Source organism: Musa acuminata, chromosome BXJ1-4 (genome assembly GCF_036884655.1).
Source record: "Musa acuminata AAA Group cultivar baxijiao chromosome BXJ1-4, Cavendish_Baxijiao_AAA, whole genome shotgun sequence".
Lineage (NCBI taxonomy): Eukaryota > Viridiplantae > Streptophyta > Magnoliopsida > Zingiberales > Musaceae > Musa > Musa acuminata.
In genome coordinates, this window is record NC_088330.1 from 27,325 (window position 1) to 48,866 (window position 21,542).

General features: G+C 37.2%; 1 protein-coding gene across 2 annotated transcripts in view; it reads left to right on the forward strand.

The window, feature by feature from the left end:
• LOC135639758 (uncharacterized) overlaps nt 1-20,190 on the forward strand; it is a 34,134-nt gene extending 13,944 nt beyond the window's left edge. The window contains exons 9-14 of one of the 2 annotated variants that reach the window (XM_065153644.1): nt 9,605-9,968; nt 10,092-10,594; nt 10,688-10,870; nt 10,948-11,106; nt 17,611-17,826; nt 19,403-20,190. In XM_065153644.1, the coding sequence (XP_065009716.1) occupies nt 9,605-9,968; nt 10,092-10,594; nt 10,688-10,870; nt 10,948-11,106; nt 17,611-17,826; nt 19,403-20,038 (2,061 nt within the window). In that variant the 3' untranslated portion in view covers nt 20,039-20,190. The remainder of the gene's footprint in view (nt 1-9,604; nt 9,969-10,091; nt 10,595-10,687; nt 10,871-10,947; nt 11,107-17,610; nt 17,827-19,402) is intronic. The other variant, XM_065153650.1, reaches the window with a different exon arrangement.
• Nucleotides 20,191-21,542: the final 1,352 nt, after the last annotated feature.

Sequence of the window (21,542 nt, forward strand, 5' to 3'; positions counted from 1 at the left end):
CCTAACAAAATGTCCCTCTCAATTAGGACTCTCCTAACTAGAGTCCTAACAGATCCGCCCTCTTCAAATCAGCCTTGTCCTCAAGGCTGAGATTCCATGAACTCAGGGAACCGGGTCTTCAGCTCCTCATATGGTTCCCATGTGGCGTCTTCAAGTGGTAGATTATTCCAATGCACTAGTACTTCAGTAGAGGGATGTCGGCGACGCATCACGATCCTGCGATCGAGGATGGCCTGTGGTTGGGCTTGAATAACTCCATCCTCAGTTGTGTTGGGCAGTTGGATCTAGGGTGACTCGTGTTCTCCCAACTTGGGCTTTAGGCACGATACGTGGAAGACAGGGTGAATTTTGGCATCCTCAGGTAATTTAAGTCTGTACGCCACGGCTCCAATATGCTTTATGATCTGATAGGGCCCATAAACGTGGGGATAGCTTCATGGAGGCTCGAGTGTTGATAGAGAGTTGCTTGTATGGTTGTAGGCGAAGATAAACCCAATCTCCCACGGAAAATTCTCTTTCACTTCGTCGTGTGTCGGCTTGCTGCTTCATTCTGGCTTGAGCGGTAGAGAGATTATCTTTTAACAGTTGTAAGAGTTTGTCCCTATCAATCAATTCTTGGTCAACCTGATCTACCTTGGCCGAGCCAATTACATACTTTGGAATCACAGGTGTTGGTCGACCATACAATGCTTCATAAGGGGCACATTTTGTAGATGAATGATATGTAGTATTATACCACCATTCGGCCCAGGGAAGCCATTTCGCCCACTCTTTTGGTCGGTCGCTAGTGAAACACCGGAGGTACGTCTCTAAGCACTTATTTACCACCTCTGTTTGGTCGTCAGTTTGTGGATGATACGCTGTGCTCATCTTGAGTTTGGTGCCTTGTAACTGAAATAACTCGATCCAAAATTTACTAGTGAAGATCCTATCACGATCACTTACGATGGACCTTGGCATCCCATGCAGTTTAACAATATTTTCTATGAAAATCTGGGCAATACTAGCAGTAGTGTAGGGATTTCTCACAGCACAAAAATGAGCATATTTCATAAGTCGATCAACCACCACGAGAATCGTGCTTTTACCTTTGGAAGATGGCAGCCCTTCAATGAAGTCCATGGAGATGTCAGTCCATACTGAGTCTGGTATGGGTAGTGGTTGTAGCTTCCCTGGATTTGCCACAGTTTCACCCTTGTGCTGTTGACATATATCACATTATGCCATATATTCAGCAATAATTTTTTTCATCCCTCTCCAATAAAAATTTTGCTTCACTCTTTTGTAGGTTCTTAGGAATCCAGAGTGCCCTGCTGAAGGTATAGAGTGCATTTCATGCAAGATGATTATGATGCAAAGGGAGTCAGGTATAAGCACAATGCGACCTTTGTAGCGTAAATCCCTCGAATCCCAGGTGTAGTGGGCTATTGCACTTGGATCCTCCTCCAATTTTTTTATGATCTTGCTGATCTCTGGATCCTTCTTCCATTCTTCCCTAATGTCCTCGAGGAGACCGGTGGTAGGAAGGGAGATGGCTGAAACCTTAGCTTGTTCAGGTAGCCGTGAGAGTGCATCTGCAACAACATTTTCTTTCCCCTTTTTGTAAATAATTTTATAATTAAATCCAAGAAGTTTGGTTACCCATTTTTGCTGCTCAGGGGATGATATCTTTTGCTCCAAAAAGTACTTGAGGCTTTTATGGTCAGTTTTAATTTGAAATCGCCGGCCGATTAGGTAGGGTCTCCACCTCGTTACTGCGTGTACAATGGCAAGCATCTCCTTATCATATACTGACATATTTTGATGGGAGGGAGATAATGTCTTGCTAGTGTATGCGAGTGGTCGACCATTTTGCATGAGAACGGCTCTAATTCCGACTCCAGATGCGTCGGCCTCAATGATGAAGGGTCTATTGAAATCTGGTAGCGCAAGCACCAGCGTCGTTGTCATGGCTGCTTTAAGTTTGTCAAAGGCAGCAGAGGTTTTGTCCGACCATTGGAAAGCATCTTTTTTCAGTAAAGAAGTGAGTGGTGCACTGATCTTCCCATAGTCCTTAACAAATTTTCGGTAGTAGCTCGTTAGTCCAAGGAACCCCCGCTGTAATTTCACGTTTGTAGGTTTCGGCCAGCCTTGCATTGCCTCAATTTTTGTTGGGTCTACCGCCACTCCTTCTTCTGATATTATATGCCCAAGGTACTCTACTTTTTGCTGGAGAAAGCTGCACTTTGGTTGCTTAACAAAAAGAGTATTCTCCCGAAGGATCGTCAAAACAATCCGTAAATGCTGAAAGTGAGTCTCAAGAGAAGGGTTGTAAACGAGAATATCATCGAAAAATACCAGCACAAATTTACGAAGAAAGCTCCGAAATATATCATTCATGAGACTTTGAAAGGTTGAAGGAGCATTAGTGAGTCCAAAAGGCATTACCAAGAATTCATAATGGCCATCATGTGTGCGAAATGCAGTTTTTGGAATGTCATCGTCACATACCCGAATTTGGTGGTAACCGGATCGGAGGTCCAACTTCGTGAAGACTCGAGCTCCTTTCAATTCATCAAGAAGTTCATCCACCACTGGTATTGGGTATTTGTCCTTGACGGTGATGCCATTTAAAGCTCGGTAGTCGATGCACATCCGCCAAGTTCCGTCCTTCTTGCGTACAAGTAGCACCGGTGAGGAATAGGGGCTGCAACTTGGTCGAATCACCCGTGTTTCAAGCATCTCCTTTACGATCTTTTCAATTTCATCTTTTTCGAGGTGAGGATATCGGTATGGTCGAGTGTTCACTGGTGGCTTGCCCGGAAGGATTAGAATTCGATGGTCATGTTGCCGAGAAGGAGGAAGACCACGCGGTTCAGCAAATATGTCGGCAAATTCAGTAAGCAATTGGGCAAGATTTTGATCTTCAAATTCTATTTTCTTCCCCTCTGGTTGCTGTTGGAGGTGCATCAAAAAGGCACCATTTACCTTATGTAAAACTTTCTCCATTCGTTGGGTCGAAACAGTGGTAACGTTGCTTCCGCGCTTCCCGCGTAGGATGATATGTTTGCCCTTACAATAGAATTTCATAATTAATTTAGAAAAGTTCCAAGAGACATCACCTAGTGTAGTCAGCCATTCTATACCAAGCACTGCCTCATAGTCATCGATTGGTAGGAGGAAGAAATCGGTGATAATTTCTTGGTCTTGCTGTAATAGTTTCACCTGCGGGCATCTTTGGTCGCACTTTAGGATTCTACCGTCGGCAACCTTTACATCGAACTTGCTGCAACCTTCAATATGCAGTGCCATCCGAGCAGCAACCTTACTATTCAGGAAGTTATTAGTGCTACCCGTGTCGATGAGAACAGTAATCGACTGTTGTTTGAGAAGGCCTCCAACTTTCATCGTTTGCGGATTTGAGTAGCCGGCTAGTGCGTGTACCGTAATGTCGGTCGGCTGTGGCTCTTCTTCCATATCTTCTTCTTCGTGTTCAAGGCTCTCTTCTAGATGTTCAATGACCTCTTCTTCTACTGGTTCAATCATAAGAAGTCTACCTTTTTTACAGCGATGCTCGTGGCTCCACGGCTTGTCGCAATGCCAACATAACCCCTTCGCAGATCGCTCCCGAAGTTCTCTTATTAACCTTTTCGGTGCGGGGACTCGATTGATAGTAGGGGGGGCTGAGGGCTTTAGTATTGTAGGTCGTGGAGTGATCCTAGTCCTCCGGGCTTCATGGTTCAATCGTTCCTCTTGAAATCGTGCGAAAGAGATGGCTGCCATAAGCGTGTATGGTTGTCGCGCCTTAACTTCTCCCCGGATCTCCGGCTTTAGGCCCTCAATAAAAGTCCCCAATAACTGTTTTTCAGACCAATCACGAGTTTGATTAGATAACCTTTCAAACCTGGTTTGGTATTCCTGAATGGTGGAGGTTTGTCGGATCTTTGTTAGTTGTCCGTCAATGTTCTCGTAATAAGTTGGTCCGAAGCGGATCAGTAGTCCTTCTTTGAATTGTCGCCATGAAAGGGCTCCATAAGTGTGTTCAAACCAGTCAAACCATTGTATGGCATCCCCTTCAAGATGTATAGCTGCAATTTCCACCATGGATGCATCCGCAGTTTCATGGTACCGAAAATATCGCTCCGCACGCGAGATCCAACCAATTGGGTCTCCTTCTTCCCATCTAGGGAAGTCCACTCTCATGTGCGAATAGTTGGGGTCGGTCATAGAGCCTCCCCTCTCTTGGAAGTCATCTCTTTGGGCATGATGTGAATGGTTAGAGCTCTCTCCTTGATGTGACTTCTTCGGGCTTGGTGGTCGGCCCAAACTGAATTCGGTAAGGAGAGTCCGAATCTTATCCTCCATTCGTGCCTCAAAGGCTTCAAATTTAGCATTGATTGCATCCTCAGATGCCATAGTATATGACTCCAAATCTGTGATGTTAAGATCTCTCTTTTGTTGACGGGTTAAAGGCATGTATAGGTTTGATAGAAATCAGTGAAAGTTTGCTGCAGAATTGTGTTGTCTTGTAAGAGCAGAATTATCGACGAAGAAACAGCAGTTTCTCGACGAAGTCTCCACAAAAAATTTGAGAGATTTGAGGAGGGAATTGACAGCAATATCTCAGTTTATATGACAGTAAGGATGTCTAATTTAATCAAGGAAATTTCGACAATAACAGCAAGAAAATTGGTGTAAGTTGCGATAGCAGAATTCTCGTCGAAAAATTTCAGCAACTTATGATGAAAATTTGCAGCAATAAAGGAACGAATTTTTTTTTTTTTTTGAATTTTCGGATAGGGATAACTAAATTGTAGCAGCAGTAAGTTAGGAAACCAGAACATGTTGCAATTCACGGGGAGATCAAAGGATGATCTACGGTGGTGGAGATGATGGCGGAATTCGGTGATGATCTTTTAAGCAATTGTGGGAATTGCTTTGGGTGGCTGTGGAGGGTTGATGGATGGCTGTGGAAGGGCAGCGAGACGCCAAGAACGCTGCTCTGATACCAGGTGATAGAACCCTTGTAGATTCTAAACTTGGGGTTGATCTCTTTAGGGGATCGGCCTCCTTGGAACTCTATAGGGGTTCCTCCCTCCAAGTTGCTGCTCAAAGGCTGCAGAAAAGATTCATCTATTGCTTATCAAAAGAGGATGAATACATAGCTATTTATAGGGTTTCTAAACCCTAACTCCTAATAGGACTCCTACTCAAGAGTCCTACTCAATTAAGACTCCTACTCAAGACTCATAATAGGACTCCTACTCAAGAGTTCTACTCAATTAAGACTCCTACTCAAGACTCCTAATAGGACTCCTACTCAAGACTCCTATTCCTTTACAACTCCTAATTCTTCTCTAAGAAATAAACTCCTAACAGAATGTCTCTTTCAATTAGGACTCTCCTAGCTAGAGTCCTAACAAAATGTCCCTCTCAATTAGGATTCTCCTAACTAGAGTCCTAACAAATTGATGTTGTTGCCTTTGCCTTTGCCTTTGCCTTTGCCTTTGTACGTTGGACAGATAACTACGATAGTTGGGTGTTTTTAGTTCCTAGAGTAGTCTAACTCGATGTTGTCAGGCTCCTTCCGCCATGTTCTGACTAAGGGGGATCTTCCTTGGGTTGGGATGTGCTTCCTCTTTTCCTATTGCCTCAATAAAATGCGAAGGACATTGAGGATCTCCCGTCTCATCAAGTAGAAGATCCTCTTGGTTCTTTGTTGCTTCGACCCACTCTAGCATTGGCTCTTAATCTTTGTTTCCTTTGGCTCCTTGTCCAGCTCGGCATATCGTAACCTTAGCTGCATGTTATAGTAGACATATACTAGTTTCTCCAATCGTCTATACGATAGTTTATTGCGGTCCTTCGTGTGAATCAATACGAACGTTGATCAATTACGTTCGTAATCACTAGATGTTGTCGTCTACGAAAGGACACGGATGATAATCTTCCTTAAATTTGGTACATCCCCTCTAAAATGCAGCGACCACTTGATTGCAAAAAGATGCAAATAAGACTTTATTAACATAATAAATAATTAATATCAAATGTAGTTTATAATCAATATGTGTGTAACTTTTTCTTACCAAGATCTATATTATAACGATATGATATAGCTACAACGTTGGAGAATGAGCCAATTGTTTCTTGTAATAATTAGCTTTCCATAATAGCATCGATAGTGTTTGATAAGAGTCAATATATAATATTTCTTAGTGTCGATAATAAATCTGATCGTGTTCTAAGACTACATCGAAATTGAATGGTTGGATTTAGATTATATGTTGCAATACATAATTTTGTTAGTGAGAATTTTTTAACTATTAAAAATAATGAATTAAATTACACTGAATATGAATTTAACTACATTATAGATATCTTGGTCCATGTGAACTTCAGTTTTGTGATCAATGATCTGTAAGTATTGATCGGTCTTAAAATCTTCTTTGAATGCTTTCTTGATCTTCTCTCTCCATGTAATCAACATATGTCTAAGATAAAACATTTGACGCGTATCCATATCTATCTTACGGAGAACAATGTAAAGTGGTTTCACACCTTTTATGATTTCATTCATGATATCCTAAAATCTAAAAGAAAGAATAGTCTTTTCTATTTTTTTTCCATAGCCCGATCTCGAATACTTGGAATCGGACCATTCATGTTAGGCCCTGCCTCTTTTATTGTATTGACTTTAAAGCAATGAAATTTATAGTAAATCGAGTGACTATAAGTTTGAGTATCTCACCATTTATATACTTTTGCATTAAAGAGTGGACCCAATGATGATATATATAAACTTTGTGATCGACTGTGCTTGAGCTACTTGTTGACTAATGGCAGCTCGCCAATATCCTTCAACATTAAATCCATACAATGAGCTGCATATGGAGTCTAAAACAATGTTTTTCTTTTTTCCATCTATTATGAATCGATCTTCTTGAAATTGGCTCCATTATCGGTGATTATCTAGACAATGTACTATGATCCGATCTCGTCTACTATGATGATACTTGTCGAAAGTATTAACTGACTTATGAAAAATCACTCGTCTATTGCAATAAACAAGAAAATTGATTATACTTATTCTTGTTGGCCCTGTCCAACTGTCATACATCAATGTTACCTCATATTCGTCCCATTGCCTCTTGAAGGATTTGATCCAGTCATTCAGTTCTGCCACCTCCTCATCTAAATACACACTGTGGATCTGTTTCGGTGTTGGATACTGGATCCCCGTGCCAGACTTTTGAGTAGAAGAGACTATGCTCTGATAATATAGACCTTAGGTTGTGCTTGTTAGAATCCTATAGAAGTTGAACCATTTTGCAATTGCCTTCCCAATATTTTGCCTCTTTTCAAACGGTCAATTTGACCGTTTGAAATAGGCCAATCTCAGCACTTTATCGATAGGTTTAAATCCGACTGTTATCAACTTGTACAGGTTGGTAATGGTCCGATTTTGATCCTTATCACCCGGTACAAATCACATATCACCATATACGAGGTCATGTGATGGTATCGCCCGACAGAGGGCGGTCCACATATCGGTATCCTATCAGACTGGTACATACCGCTCGTACTGGGCAGTATAGGTCGACATGACAAACCCTGAGCTAGAACATAAATAAGATGATTAAAGAAAACAGACCTAAATAACAAAAAATGGTCAAAAGAAAATTAAAGCGGTACTGCAGCCAAGAGTATAGTTTATTGGCAAAACGGAAGCAACAGCAACAGCCTCTCCTTATTAGTGTACTCAAACAAGTACACTATCTATGAAGCTAACTTGGTGGAACAAGAAAAGTAAAATGCAATTTAGTTTGTGCTAAGGTAACAATTATAAATGATAATTTCTCTATAGAGGAAAGAAATAAAATTCAAGGGTTATGGTTTTGCTTCACATATCCTGTTCAAAATCTTTTGCAACCAATTGGCAACATCAAGGATGCTGACTGACATAGTTTGTGACGCGTTCTGTCTTATGGTTACCATGCTCATTTAGTGCATGGTTATTAATAATGATCATATTCTGTATCCTCTATTGTAAGGAACACTAGCCTTGTGGTGTAATAATGAATCTCATGATTTTGTTAAGAGGGTGAATATGAATCTAAATTTTCCACACTTGAGCCTTGAAGTACAGATTTTGCAGTCGCATTAGGAAACCTAAAATTTGATTTGATGCTTATGACCATGATCTACAGAAAGAAGCTTAAATGATTATGGTTTAAAAGATCAAATAGAATATGCTAATAGCTATTTTGTAGTTTATGGTTGCACGATAGGGTTTATTGTCATGCACTTACATCTGGCCTATCAGACGTAGACACAATTATGTACCACATTGCGAATTGTCATAGCTCCTGCTGTCATGTGAAACTAACCAATCCAAAAAGCGTCTCATACACACTTGCAAGGAACTGATCCACTGATCTACTGTCTAATTTAACTGTGCACACGTTAAGATAGTACATCCGTTGATGCAATTCCAATTCAACAGTCCTGCCACCCTCTGCTGATGGTTTGGTGCTAGGTGACTGAGCTCTTCAGCCCTTTGCAGTTAGACAAATGTCATGTCATAATAGCAGGAGCATGAAGTCTGTGAAGTGACATTTGGTTGGTTAGGATAGAGAGAGCATAAAGAACATAGTACTCACTATCTGGACTTTAAGCTCTGTTAAGAGCCATTTGGTTATTTGCTATAAGGGGTTAAAACAGCATGTTAAATGATGGTTTGCTATGGTGATGGTACACTATTAGATTGTAGCAGTGCATATATGTTAAATTGGTATGATCCATCATGAATGGTGCAGGATTGCACGCATATAAACCTTTCAATATGATGGTGCATGAAGTTTAAAATTGGTATTATACTTTTCAACAAAGTGGTGACACGGTATTAGATCGCATGCATATATACTTTTCAGCATGATGGTGCATGAAGCATTGAGTGCAATTTTATGATGCTCCGTGTCAAAGTTTGCATGGGCAGTACTAATGTTCAGAATGTAAACTTGTTGGTGTATTACTTTTTTGTCAGTTGGTACAGGCTACGAGTAGAAGTGATAGTATGTTGTTTCTGCTTGAGTTTTCAGTTTATTAGAAGTAACCATGGCAATTTTGTGATGCATATTCATTTCACTAATATATTTTGATCCCAACACTACTAATTCTTGCTAATGACATATCAACAAAAACTTTGACCCTGATAAGTTTCAAGCTTTATAGTTATAATTAGTTATTTATATCAACCATAAATTGACAATATTTTACATTTCCAAATTGGATTTATCCAATTTATGTATTTTTTTAAAGCCTTAATTTTGTGATTTACTAGCTTTTGTCATTTAGTGAACATGTTTTTAGTTATTTTTTTATTTCTTACAAATGATTTAATCTGATTTGACTCGCTTTTCATAGCCTTATTTTCTGTGATTTATGGGTTTCTGTCATAAAATGAACTTATTTTAGCTACGTGTTGGTTTCTTTTCTTATCTTACAGAGAGTAGCTGATTTCTACTTTATTCTTCCCTGATCATATATGTTACTTTATTTGCCACATTTATACTTTTTATAGGATTGCAAATTGGTTTCTGGGATTTGAACTTATTGGTATTGGCAGGTCAATGCATCATGTTTTTTGGAGTGTTTTGGATTATGCTTCAGTCATAATTCACGGTTTGCTGGTTCCATGAATAACCTAATTTTGTCAAAACCGCTTTCAACTGGATATTTGCTTTCCATTGCTGAGCTGAAAGCTGGCAATATCTTGAGTTCTCCAAGAAATCTTACTAAGGATGCCACTTTTCCTGTTGTTTCCAAAATTTCTATTTTGCAAGATGAGGATTTGCAAAGTCCTTCAGAATATGTAACTAGTGTTTTGGAGTTTCCTCACATGCCTCCTTGGTTTGGTATTGCTGGCAGTCGGAAACTATACCTAACTCTTGCTGGAGTACTTAGACTTGTCGGGCTGTCCATAATATCAGGTAATAGTTAGGTTTTCAGTCTTTGTTCATTAGTTTTTTAATGATTTGTTGTATTAAGTTAAGAACTTTTTCTTCCGGATAGAAGTTTTGTTTTTAATTATTATTGTTTTGTCTTATTCTTAGGACACGAGAGCAATATGTTTTTATCAGTTCTTGTTGATAATTTGCTAGATCAGTTTCGCCAGTTGATATCAGAGCTTCGTATGAAAGAATATGGCAAAGAAGGGTGGAAAACTTGGTATTTTCATCATGGTTCTGGCCAGTTATTGCGCAAGACAAGTTCTGCAGTTTGCATGTTAAATGAGATAATATATGGATTATCAGAACAGTCAGTTAATACATATTCAACATTCTTTAAAAAGTCTAGGGAAGAAACCTTGCAAGAAAAGAAACTTGCATATGATGATGACAAGTCTACAACTTTCAAATGCCAAGGATCAGCTTGGAATATGAGAGAGGGAAAGGATAATAGGGATGCTACAATTCTTTCCATTGCCAGCATTTTGCATGAATATTTGTCACCTGAAGTGTGGGACATTCCATTGGATCAGAATGCACCTCTGCTGGAACATAAAATAGAATTAGATCTTCCATTACATTTCTTCCTTGACACCATAATGCTGCAACAGGAAATGTATTTTCACCAATTAAGTTCTTGACTCAGTTTCTTGAATGTTCTCCTAACCTTGATATTGATTATTTTTTATGGTTCATTGGTTCAGGTGATCCTAGATGGAATAGGCATTTTCAGCATAGTTCTTGGAAAAGATTTTATAAGCAGTGGATTTCTGCACTCTTCTCTTTATTTATTACTAAGGAACTTGATTTGCTCTAACAGTGAGATAAGAATCGCATCAGATGCTGTCCTACGTGTTCTTTCTGTTTCGTCCAGCCATGCCACCGTGAGTGCAAAAAAAAGAGAAACTGTAAAAGCACCAGCTGTTTGTTTTATGTACTGATGCTACATTATTTGGAACAGGTAGGGCAGTTGGTTGTGGCAAATGCAGACTATATTATTGACTCTTTATGTTACCAGTTGCAGCATTTGGATATCAATCCCCATGTTCCAGATGTACTTGCTGCTATACTGTCCTATGTCGGTACTGCTCGAGATATTCTGCCATTGTTGGAGGAGCCGGTATGCATGTTAAATAGACTATTACTACTTTTTGCTACTGTTTCTTTTTTTTTTTGGAGATATCATGTTTCTGTTTGGCACCTGAAGCAAAGATCATGCACTGGGGTCCAGTTTGTGAGGTTGCTGCCAGTGGAAAAGTTAAATCAATCTTCTGGCCTATTTGCATTTTGGAGCTGACTTAGGATAATTACAGTAGAAAAAAAAGTTAAAACATTTTTTTTAATTCATTTTGTTCCTGTCTCTCACAAAATGAGATGGCATGACCTTCTTTTGCATTGCTGAAGGTAGATGGCATGGCTCATTATTCCATGGCTCAAGCTTGAACCATTTCAGGTTGTTAATGTTTTTGTGATTCAAACCACTTCAACAATATATTTGAAGCATTAATAGATTTCTAATTTTTTTATAAGTATTTCCATATTGGTTTGTGTGTATCACATAATTACCTTTTCTTGTACTAAAACTCAGGACATTGCCCTCAGATCCATTGCATCCCTCAGGTTTCAAATGTATTCTGTTGTTTATCGATTTGTTTCTACTGTGTAATCACTTTCTCCTTGTACTAAAACTTGTCATTTGCCACCTTAGCTCTGATTCTTCCTTCCTGAGAGGTATTGCCAGAAAATTTTTTGGTTCATAAGAGCATAGCTGCAACCATTATGATATATGTTTTACATAAATTTTAGGTGCCTTACTTTTTAATATTAGGTCAGTGGCCTTTACAGAGGTGGACTTCTTGATTTTGATTTGGGTTTTGTTGCTGATTCCAGTTTGGTAGGAAATAGTCTTGATAGTTCATATATCATGGTCTTCAAAAGGTTATATTATTACCCTTGGTGTGGCAAATGTGTATGTGCATGATTTAGGCTGAGATCCTTCCATGAGTAATAGAGCACTCAATTTAAGCAATGGGTAAGGTGGATGATGCAGGATGAGTTCATATTAGTCTTATTTTGACAATCTTAAATCTGAATCTGAAATCCTCTCATGTCTAGGTTTAAGGTTTTTTATATAATAATATTTGTATTTTTTGGATTATTTATGTTATTTATTGAAGTGTTATTAGAATGCAATTTTGAGTTAATTAATGATAAGAATTCCTTCATTAGATGTACTTTTTTTTGGAAAATTATAAAACTATCGGAATTTAAGTTTGTAGGGTTCTAGCAGAAGTTTTCATCTCTTAATATTTATTAGTACACTATTTTCCTTATCTTCTTCTCTTACCCATTAGTTTTGGTATTAGGAGCATTATGATGATGAATGGACAATTCTATTTTAGCTCCTTTCCTGTCATGAAATTTACTACTGTATTATCAGCTAGACTTCATGCTCTATCCCTTTTAGCTTTGCAAAAAATAATGATATTCCTTCAAAGTTGATGTCGTCCAAGCTGGGGAAGTTTTGTGGTTATCCTTTCAACTAACTCTATTAGTAGAATGAACAATCTTATTAGAGTTTGGTGCTAGCTCTTTTGATCAATTAATCCATGAACTATATGCCATTAATTTATTTGTTTCTATGAAGTTTATGATTCCGCTGTGAGAAACTTCTTCTCGAAGAAGTTGGTATAACACCATCACCTTTTTTGTTTCACTTTCATCAAACTTGTGATGGGATTCTGTTTAGTATGGGATTTGAAAACATTATGTATTGTGGACTTTCTCAATTCTTCCCCAAACTCTTGTTTTGAAGTATATTTGTTTGTTAAATCTATTTATTCATTATAGAGTTTTTTTAAAGACATCCATTGGTTTCTATATGAAATTCTTTATGTTTGACAAAGTGATCTAAGATAATACAATAAATTGTTATGTTATAGCTCATTCTATTAAACATTGTTCTATCATCTTTATACTTTTACATCTCATCTTATATATATTTTTAACGACTATATGGAAGACATGATCCTCTGTTCCCAAGATGTGATTCTTCTTTAACTTTCTTGTCACTTCTCCAACTCCTTATATTATGACATCTCTATACCATGCTGTCATCTTATTTTACAAAGAAGCCTTAAGGACAAAAAAGACACATCGATAAGTAGCATATTTATTTTCTCCCACATCCTAACATAAGCATTAGGGTTATTTTTCCAAACATAATTGTGGTTAATTCTAAAATGTTTTTAGCAGTAAGGATAATATATATCATATACTTTACAGTGGTGTATACTTGGAACTTTGGGAATCTCAAGTATTTGTTGTTGATTCCTTAATGTTACAAACTTAAAGTGTAAATACAGCAGCATTACTGTATTCTCAGATGTGGTTGACCATGTGGTGAACTTATTGATTAAAGACAATACCATTGATCAGTGATTTCAATAGGCGCTCGGGCGCTCGCCTAGGCGCTCGGGCGAGGCGAGGCTCGAGTGCCTCGCTTCGTGTCCTGGCACTCGCCCGAGCCCAGGCACCGGGCGCTTCGGGCGAGCACCTAGGTTAAACCAAGCGACCGAACCAGATTTTTAGGTCTGGTTGATCTCCGGTGCTTTAGTTGGTTCAATCGAACCAACTAAATCACCGATATCAGGCTCCCTCTCGTGATTTCCCTGACTTCGCCAACCCTAACACTCGCGATTTTGCCGTCGAGATTTCTTCTCCGTTGTCGTTGCTCTCTGCTGTCGTTGCTCGCTGCTACTATCGCTACTCACCGCTGCCACAATCACTGCTCGTCGTTGCCACAATCGTTGCTCGTCACTACTGTCGTCGCTTATCGCGGCTATTGCCGCTCTTGCTATCGCTCGTTGCTCCCGTTGTCGCTCCCGCTCCCACTCTCGCTATCGTCGTCGCTCACCGATCCCGCTCCAACTACGGCTGTCACCTGCTACCGCTACTGTTGCCTCAGCCTCGGTCTTCTCACTCTTCTCACTATACTGTTAACAGTATATTAACAGTAAACTACTAACTATATACTAATAATAATATTTTTATTTATTAGATTAATAATATATTATTTTGATTTTAATACTATATTTTTTATTTTAAAAATAAAAAATATACTATAATGATTTATTTATTTATTTTGATTTTGTACCCGATTTTCTTAATTTAATAGCATATTTTTATTTAAATAATTATATTTATTAAGTATATTATATATTTTTATATTTTAGCGTCTCGTTTCGCTCGGTCAAGCGCCTAGCGCCTCGGGCGTTTTTGGACCTTAGCGCCTTTTGGTGCCTAGCGCTTTTTAAATCACTGCCATTGAAACAATACCTTCAATCAGCATGGTTAGACTACAATTGCTTCGGAAAATATCAAGCCAACCCCAAATAGTTGGAATATTATGGCTTGTTTTTGTACTTGTGGATTGTTGTACTTGTGTGGTAATCAAGGATTTTACAGCAAAATGTGGATACAAGAATCTTGGTTTAAAGAGATTAATAGTGTAGTAACTTTCTATCAGATGCAATCTGGAGATTGCACATCCTAAAATTTGGTGTATATGTATGAACTTTTCTCATGCGTGTTTAGCAATTTGTTCTCATCTGTTTTCTACTGCATGGGTGGATTTATTTGCTTGATATCTGCTGATTTATTTTGTTTCATTCTTTCCTTTGATTTACTGCTGGGGTTTTATAATGGTGTCTCTAACCTTTTTAGGTGTATTTCTTCTTAAAATTATATATAAGATGAGAAACAATTTCTATATATCTGATATCATGATATATATAAAATTATATATAAGAACTAATTTTAGGTGTATCATAAAATTTTATACACTCCCCCAGTGAAAGAACACATTTCTAAAAAACAAAGAATTAGTTCTCTTTGAAGATGTGAAAGTGGAGACAGATTAAATAGTTATCTTCTGTGGTTTAGCAGGCTTCCAGTGCTATTTTTTTCTCATTTCTTTGTTTCAATTGGTATATTGTTATTATGATATTTTTAATCTAGTGTTTGAATATTTTATGTAGTCTTTCAAGGCTCTCTTTGTTCAATGCAAGTGCTATTTGGAATAATTTCCCATTGCCTTTTTGTTCTAATTTGACAACCAGAAATTGGATCTGTCAATTTTGATGATGTTAGTCTTCACTTGGAATATTGGGAGGAATTATTGTTTAAGTTTAATGAGATGAAAAGATACAGAAGAATTGTTGGATCTCTTGTTGGATCATGCTTAAAAGCTGCATCCCCACTTGTTTCTTCAGAGAAAGAATCAGCTTGTCTGGTGTCTCTGGACATTATTGAGGTACTTGCTTGATATGTTTGTTGATAAAACATTTTTGGCCAAATGAAACTCTTTCTAATTCTCATTCTGCTGTTGCGAATACTGTTTGGTGTTTAATTGTCAGAACTCAGAAGGCAGCTCAATGCACAGGCACCCATTAATGCAGGTCTGGGAAGGGTCAATTATGCAGTTCTTTCTTTCAGTCAGAGAGAATTAAATTTAGTCTTTCTCAATTTAAGTTTCTACTATATAAAGGGAAAACACAAATTAAGCTCAGCCATTTCAGTATTTATTGTGATGTGAGGAAACCTCTTAGTTACCTGTGTTTAAAGTGAAACCTTACAATTGACTTAAAAGAAAAAAAAATCTGGATTGAAAATAAGAAAAGAACAAAGGACAGCACATGTTGCTTCACAAGTAGGATACCTTTTCATGTTGATGACCCTTTTCATTTGTTTAGCATTTCTTTGTTTGATAGCAGTATTTTCAAACTAATGGGGCTATGTAATTTTAGTGGAAAATTAATTGATTACTTATTCATATACGGCAACTTGGATTTCTGAAATTTTTTGACGTGAGGATACTTGGGTAGATGGCTTACCTTTATGTACCTATCAGATACCTTATTCATTAGATAATTTTTTGGTACAAGTGCCCCGTGCTTAGTCTGTGAATTCAAAATTTTTTACTACCATTCATATGCTTGTTGCTTTTCATGGAGTGTATTTTGCAAATGGTTCTTCTTACGAATGACAAGCTATTAATGATGGATAGAATGATTACTGGCTACATAATGTAGTTTGCTTGTCATTTGCAAGGTTATAAAGTTGGACAAATTTTCAAGTCTATGTTTCCCTAAAATCCAATGATTACAAACTAGAAATTATTTAAGCAATTGGAACATGTACATTGCCATGCAGATTTTTTATTATGTAGGTCCAAATGAAGGTTTTTTAAAGCTTTATTTTCATTTGGATCTGTTATTTTAGATGTTTATTTTTGAAGAAAGTTCATTTGGCTCTGCTATACTAGTTGTTTATTCTGTGACTTGTTCTGGATTATTGTAACAGGGAAGCCATTGTTTTGCTAAGTGAAAGGCTTGCATTTACCATCTCTTTGTTCTTTATATAACTATATGCTTGTCAAGGATTTTAAGATGTTGGCCATTTGGAGGTGTTACTGTGTTATTTCCCTAAATCATGTGTTTCATTGTGGCTTTCAGTTTCTATAAGTGCCACTTTTATTGGGGTAGCAACCATGAAAAGTCAGAACATGTTCTGAATGTTGTTATATGGTTTAATTGGGAAAATAAACTGTTCTGACTTCTCAGTATGATTTCAAGTTTGTCATAATTTCCTTGGTGTAGGATACTTTGGGTCATGGGTACAATCCAAGCATGGGCCATGCTGCTTGGTTTTTGGTATGTGGGGGTAGGGATAATGTTGACTTTTTTGGATTAGTTCCTGATAGTTCTGTTGCTTTTCGGTCGTGTTCACTTAGTAAGTTGGGGTAAGACATCTTGATCTTTTCACATCATTTATGTAAATGCTTTTTTTCCCAAAAAAAATTAAGAGACATGAAAACTTGATGGTTCTTAATTTTTGTTGATTTAAGCCTTTTTTTAATGGATTTGAAGTGTAATATATCATATGAATTCTATTTTTGCTTAGGTGTTCTCTATTTATAAAGCCGAATAAAACTTTGAGATTGGATTTTTAATTTGTTTATCTTGTCGTGTATGATGGCAATCTGGAAAAAACAGTATTGCAAAACAGATCAACAACCTGCATCATAATTTTAAGTAGTATGATCAAAGTAAATAGACAGCAACTTCTTGTTGGTTTGTCTTTTTCTCAACACTCCTTTTCTCTTTCTGGAATAATGTTGTATTTTGCAGAGAACAAAATTTCACATTTATTCCCTAGTTCTCAGTCCGTTGTCTTATTACTTTTCAGCAAGTCATTTAGGACTCTCAGTTTAGCAGATTCTGCCTGTAAATTGCTGCCCTAAAAAGGTGTTACTGGTTAGACTGTTGCAACAAAGCAAATGTTAATGGAAGTCTTGATTTCTGTGCCAAAATCAGTTGATATGGTAGGAAACGTGAACCCTCTTCTCCATATTATTATTGGTTATGTTTGACAATTGTGTGTTGGTTTTGAACCATTGCATAATATGTTTTCTTTGTTCAACTAAATAAAATAATTAGATGTATACTTTTGTTAGGGGCTTGAGTGGTAAATATCTTATTGGAAAATAGTAAAACAAAATCTTTCTTGTTATTCTCCTTAGATTTCAGTTGTTTGTACTTTAGAGTAAGGCATTTTTTTGTAGGATGTTTCTGTATCTCTTGCAAAAGTGGAGGAAGCTTATAAGCACGAGAAACAAACCAAAGCAGCAATCTGGGAAGCAGTTCAGTTGCTATCACTAAATGATCTGAAAGATGGGATGGAGGCTGCAGATGAGGAAGCTGACGAGAACAGAGTGCTTCCAGCAATGAACATAATCTGGCCTTATTTGATTCTTTGCCTTAAAAATAAGGTTTCAGTGGTATGATAGATTTTTTTTTTGCTAATTTAGTAAATCTCTTTGGTCTTTTTTCCGTTAACATTTAGTCTATTCTGCGACATCGTACTTTACTCGATTGTCTGATTTATGCTGAAGCTTCATATATATTTCTCATCTTATCAATCTTTTGTTGACCGACCTAGCTGAAAATTTGACTTTTGGATGACTGGACGCATAGGAATCTTCTAGATCTTATTATTTTGACTATATTTGGCATCTTGGAAGATGTAACTTATATTGCACAGTTGACTTGCCATTTTAAAACTTGTGACATGAATACTAACCAACTGGTATCACATTAGAAATCCTGTTATTTTAGATGTAGTTAGTTTATGTACCATATGTTATAACCATTTTCTGGCTGGAGGAGAGGCCTGATGATTGGTTAATGTTGGTCCACAACATCATTCCTAGATCAAGACAAGAAGAGAATGTCATCACAAGCATCGTGTAACGGACCTATATGTTGCAGTTTGCTAAACTTTGCTTGGTGCCTGTTGCTTTCATTTGACATTTCAAAGTACCATCTAAATGTAGGACAACCTACAAAGGGCTAAAGGGGATTGGGAATGGAGTGGTTGATAAGAAATTAAAAAAGAAAAGACATAGAGGAGAATAATGATAATATTTAACAATGAGCTCAAGTACCATAGGATCAAACACATACTAGTCTTGAGTGTAGAGATAGACATTTTATGTAATCCTTCTTGCTTTATTTGATAATGAAGTTGTAACACTAGTTAATGCTTGACAGCTCCAATAACACCATATTTTGTTTGATGTTTTAGTGGATTATGTATGGTTATGCATATAGGACAATAGGGGGGTTTGGAGCTTTAGGGCTTATGTAATGAGAGAGTTAAGAGGTAGGATAATTGTGGGAGAAATAAGATAGATATTAGGTGGATATCTTGGATTCACTCAAGTCTACCAAACTCACTTCATGGGAAGATTGTTGACATCACATCACACTGTATTGTGGTCACAAGAAATTAAATCAAGTTAGTACAATCATAGGATACATGCTCATAAAAACTATAAGTATTTTAAAAATGTTAAGAAATTAAATGGTTGTTCTGAAAGTTTGGTGTCAGAAGGTGTTGATTTGGTTTTGAAACTTTGCCCAATTGCAAAAAAATAAAAAATAAAAATATTTGGGCTACTGATAGGCCATGCCAATGTGTATTGTGTATGTGTCTTATGCGGTGGTGTTGGAGCATTTGATACATATATGAATATGGAGTGTTGGTACTTCCAAGTTGAAAAGCCTTGACGTGTGGCTCCATGTTATTTTGGACTTTTAGTAACCATTAAAGGATTTATGCTATTAGGGTTCAAATATTGTCTTCTGATGTTTCTAACTTGCTGTATTTAGCCATTACAGGACTTTTAATATTGTCTTCTGATTATGCAGTGATGTTTCTACCTTGCTGTATTCCCGGTTAAAGGATTTATGCTGTATTCCCAGTTGAAGGATTTATGCTGTATTCCCAGTTGAAAAGCCTTGGCATGTGGCTGCATTAGACACAGCTTTGATGTTTCTTTTATTCTTTTTCAGGTTGTGATCAGGAAATGCTTGAATATGCTGCATAAAGCAGTTCAAATTGGTGGCGGGGACTTTTTTGTTCGCCGGTTTCAGAATGATGGGCATACTATATGGAAGTTGCTTACTTCATCCCCATTTCGAAGGAAACCAATGCTATCAAATGAGGAAAGAATTCTTCTCCCTTACCGAAGTAATTCTATCACTTCCGAAGAACCTATGGCTGAAGTCTCCAGCCAAAAAATCCAGGCAGCAGTATTGGACATGATTACCATGATATGTTCGGACAAGAGGACTAGTTCAGCATTACAGACAGTCCTGAAGAAGGTTAGTGGTATTGTGGTAGGTATTGCTTGCAGTAGCATGGCAGGTCTCAAAGATGCGTGTCTAAGGGCATTATCAGGACTTGCTTGCATTGATTCAGACCTTACCTGGCTTCTGCTTGCCGACGTCTACTATTCCCTGAATAGAAGGGATGTTATCCTTCCACCATGTCGAGATCTGGCTGGGATTTCTGAGCTGCTTCCTGCCGCATCATCCAAAAAGGAATATTTGTTTGTGAATTATGCAGGAGAAGATTTAGGCCTTGATATAGATCCTTCATCCGTGGAGGTAGTATTTAGAAAGATGGAATCAGAAGTTCTTTTATGATAACATTTGTACAGTCGGATCTGTATCATGTTGAATGTACTCTGTAAATTTGTGGGAGATGTTAAGAATCATTGAGAATGTAAAAGGGCATTAGAAGTCACTTTGTACATGGTATTTATAAGATTATGTTACATGCGGAGGCTTTTAGTGCACGTTTCCCAAATGTTCGAGGCAATGTTTTCAAAGGGCATTTTCCTTTTCTAGCAAGGCAAGTTTGGGTTTCTTCAGTGAGATAATTTCTTATATATTCTGTCGCATGGTGTTAAATGATTTCAGTTGTATGATGTTCATGAAACTCTGAAATCTACTCAAATGTTTGGTTATCATACCATTAATATTGTGTGATTCCTCTTGATATCCTTGGTTGTTTTTTAGGTTTACATATGTATTTTCAACTGGGGTACTCCGTAGTTGCGAAGCACAGTATCGGTTTGTTTCTTGTAATAATTAGCTTTCCATAATAGCATCGATAGTGTTTGATAAGAGTCAATATATAATATTTCTTAGTGTCGATAATAAATCTGATCGTGTTCTAAGACTACATCGAAATTGAATGGTTGGATTTAGATTATATGTTGCAATACATAATTTTGTTAGTGAGAATTTTTTAACTATTAAAAATAATGAATTAAATTACACTGAATATGAATTTAACTACATTATAGATATCTTGGTCCATGTGAACTTCAGTTTTGTGATCAATGATCTGTAAGTATTGATCGGTCTTAAAATCTTCTTTGAATGCTTTCTTGATCTTCTCTCTCCATGTAATCAACATATGTCTAAGATAAAACATTTGACGCGTATCCATATCTATCTTACGGAGAACAATGTAAAGTGGTTTCACACCTTTTATGATTTCATTCATGATATCCTAAAATCTAAAAGAAAGAATAGTCTTTTCTATTTTTTTTCCATAGCCCGATCTCGAATACTTGGAATCGGACCATTCATGTTAGGCCCTGCCTCTTTTATTGTATTGACTTTAAAGCAATGAAATTTATAGTAAATCGAGTGACTATAAGTTTGAGTATCTCACCATTTATATACTTTTGCATTAAAGAGTGGACCCAATGATGATATATATAAACTTTGTGATCGACTGTGCTTGAGCTACTTGTTGACTAATGGCAGCTCGCCAATATCCTTCAACATTAAATCCATACAATGAGCTGCATATGGAGTCTAAAACAATGTTTTTCTTTTTTCCATCTATTATGAATCGATCTTCTTGAAATTGGCTCCATTATCGGTGATTATCTAGACAATGTACTATGATCCGATCTCGTCTACTATGATGATACTTGTCGAAAGTATTAACTGACTTATGAAAAATCACTCGTCTATTGCAATAAACAAGAAAATTGATTATACTTATTCTTGTTGGCCCTGTCCAACTGTCATACATCAATGTTACCTCATATTCGTCCCATTGCCTCTTGAAGGATTTGATCCAGTCATTCAGTTCTGCCACCTCCTCATCTAAATACACACTGTGGATCTG